The sequence below is a fragment of the Hemibagrus wyckioides genome, linkage group LG28 (assembly GCF_019097595.1).
Source record: "Hemibagrus wyckioides isolate EC202008001 linkage group LG28, SWU_Hwy_1.0, whole genome shotgun sequence".
Classification (NCBI taxonomy): domain Eukaryota; kingdom Metazoa; phylum Chordata; class Actinopteri; order Siluriformes; family Bagridae; genus Hemibagrus; species Hemibagrus wyckioides.
Genome location: NC_080737.1, coordinates 2,839,524 through 2,842,023, shown reverse-complemented (window position 1 = coordinate 2,842,023; position 2,500 = coordinate 2,839,524). Strand labels below are relative to the sequence as shown.

The window sequence follows — 2,500 nt, the reverse complement described above, 5'->3', positions numbered from 1 at the left end:
TCTTGCCATTGCAGGCAAGAGGTTGCTATGGCTAACCTATCGAGCATTGGGGACACAGAGAAATTAGATTTTCTCAACACTCCAGTAGACTCCAAGGGTTTATTCGGCCTTCAAAAGAAAAAAAAGGCAAGGCATTTGATGTCTGCTTGCCACGAAAGAAAACACTGTGCCCTTCTACTCCGCCATGCCCCATCCCTTCAACACAGAACAGGACATTTTTGAGCACGCCTAGGATTGTGAAACCCCAGGGCACAGAGCAGTCGGCCTACCCCCCAGCTGCTCCAAGCACTAGTAAACCTTGGGGCAAGCAGCGGCAGCTGCCACTAAATCTAGGTACACACACCCTTCTAACAGGCATGGCATATATCAATCACCAAAAAGGGACGTGCTTGGTGCAATTGCACAATCTAGTGCGCAAGCCGCCTGTCTGGAGCACGGCACACTTCGAGTCACTGCGTGCGACGCATGTCCCAGGAGTCCTGAATGTAGGGGCGGATCTCCTTTCAAGAGGAAACCCGTTATACGGAGAATGGTCACTCCAGGTGATGGATCAGATTTAGGAGAGTTCATCACACAGCCATAAGAAATTCATTTACACACCTTTAGTAACTGCTTATCAAGCTCATGTGTAATGCCTTACATTCATACACTCATTCATACCAGGGGCAGTTTGGCATGGGGATATGGGAGCACAATTAAGGAGCACAAGCTTTACAGTACAATTAAAGAGTACTGACGTTAGTGTAGGTGTATTTGTTTATTTCTTACCTTAACCTAGTGGATGCGTAGCTGAAGTAAACTAACCTGAAAAAGAAAACACACACACACACAGTTTCAACTATTATATCTGCATTCTTACTGTATCCCTTGCTTCAAACGTATCCCGGTGTGAATCACCGATTTTTAGACTGCAGTAAAGACCAACTAGATGAAACAACAATAGTATCAAGCTCGCTGAGATTAGCTTCAATTGCTATCCTCATAAAAAAAAATTCCACAGATCATGATGCCACATTCATCTGAGTCTGAGAGAGAGTCTGAGAATCAACAATTGCTAACAGATCAGACAATGTGGCAAAAAAACTCAGTGATCTCAGAGAACCCCGATCCTCTAAAATCCAAACATGGAGGTCTGTTAAGCTGACTTTTCCATGCAGGAGATCCGAGTGTTCAGGGAATATCACTGCGCAACTTTCACATCCTGGCTGTAACCTATTTAAGCAGTCACTCTATGGAAAACACTTAAAACTAATTTTACCTTTATTCAGAATGTTTCTTCCCACAGGAATGATCTCATTAATAAACTCTTTTATTTTTCCAATTTGGAATTATGGAATTATTTTTGCACCTCCTGAATCTTTAGTGACATTCAGCTCTTTTTCATTCTACTGTACATGAATAAGAAACAGATTCTGATTAATAGCAATGTTGATCTTTTTTTTTTTGCTTTTTATTTTAAATATCTTCTCAGCCATTTATGAGGCTGTGACGGATAAAGCCAAGCTTCCAAGGTTTTATTTTTTTATTCTCCAGTTCCTTGATTTGTCCCTTGATTTCTTCCTGCTTGTTTCTGCTGGTGTCCTTGTGCATGGTGTTCCACACTCTGCTCCCCTGCTGGATTGCATCAGCCGACTCATCTGATATAAAGTGCTACCTCGGTGTTCGACCTTAATTCGTTCCAGAAGTCTGGTCGAATACCGATTTGGACGAAAACCGAATTATTTTTCCCCATAGGAAACAATGTAAAACGAATTCATCTGCTTCAGCTCGATGGTTGATCTCAGAACTTTCCTCTTGGCAACACTGATGCCTGATTTTCCCTTTTTCTGAGACATGGCTACTGAAATTATACCACAAAAGATAGCGTGGGGTTCTAACACAAGCACTCACGGATGATGCTTTCAGAACAGATGACCCGTGTAAACTGCATCATCTCTATTGTCTATGCCAGGGTATGGAGAGCCTGTGCAGCATGAGCGTCGCTTGGCCATTTTTAGGGGGGCTTAAATATTTCTACTCAGCCTCCCTAAAGATTCTGCGATTCTCCATAAACTGTACACAAATTGGTGATCTCCTCAGTCCCCTTTAAATTTCATATAAAAACTCCGGCAGGCTCCTTCCCGTCTTTCAGCGCGTTCTTCAATCCGCAGACCGCGGCGTCGCAGAGCGACGATCAGAGGACAAGTGTGTGTGTGTGTGTGTGTGTGTGTGTGTGAGAGAGAGACAAGAGAGATCAGGAAGACTCGTATTTGGCTTGTTCAGTACTCAGTGTTATACACATCTGTGCAATACAGTGGAATGCTGCAATAAGTTTACCATCCTACCCTGTCAAACCTTTATTTAATTAATTTATTTATTTTTTACTATTATACATTTTTTTATTATTTTTATTATTCTATCCCCCTTAAATGAAAATTCGCATTCATTGCAATCCTGTATGAAACAAGAACCGGCGTTCCTGACGGTCGAGTCGTACACCGAAAATATTTTCGTACACCGA

The 2,500-nt window shown here is 42.3% G+C and overlaps 1 protein-coding gene across 2 annotated transcripts in view; it reads right to left on the bottom strand.

The window, feature by feature from the left end:
* LOC131348062 (globoside alpha-1,3-N-acetylgalactosaminyltransferase 1-like) overlaps nucleotides 1–2,500 on the bottom strand; it is a 16,141-nt gene that overhangs the window by 11,657 nt on the left and 1,984 nt on the right. For both annotated transcript variants that reach the window (XM_058382628.1, XM_058382632.1), the window contains exon 2: nucleotides 769–804. In XM_058382628.1, coding sequence (XP_058238611.1) covers nucleotides 769–804 — 36 coding nt within the window. The remainder of the gene's footprint in view (nucleotides 1–768; nucleotides 805–2,500) is intronic.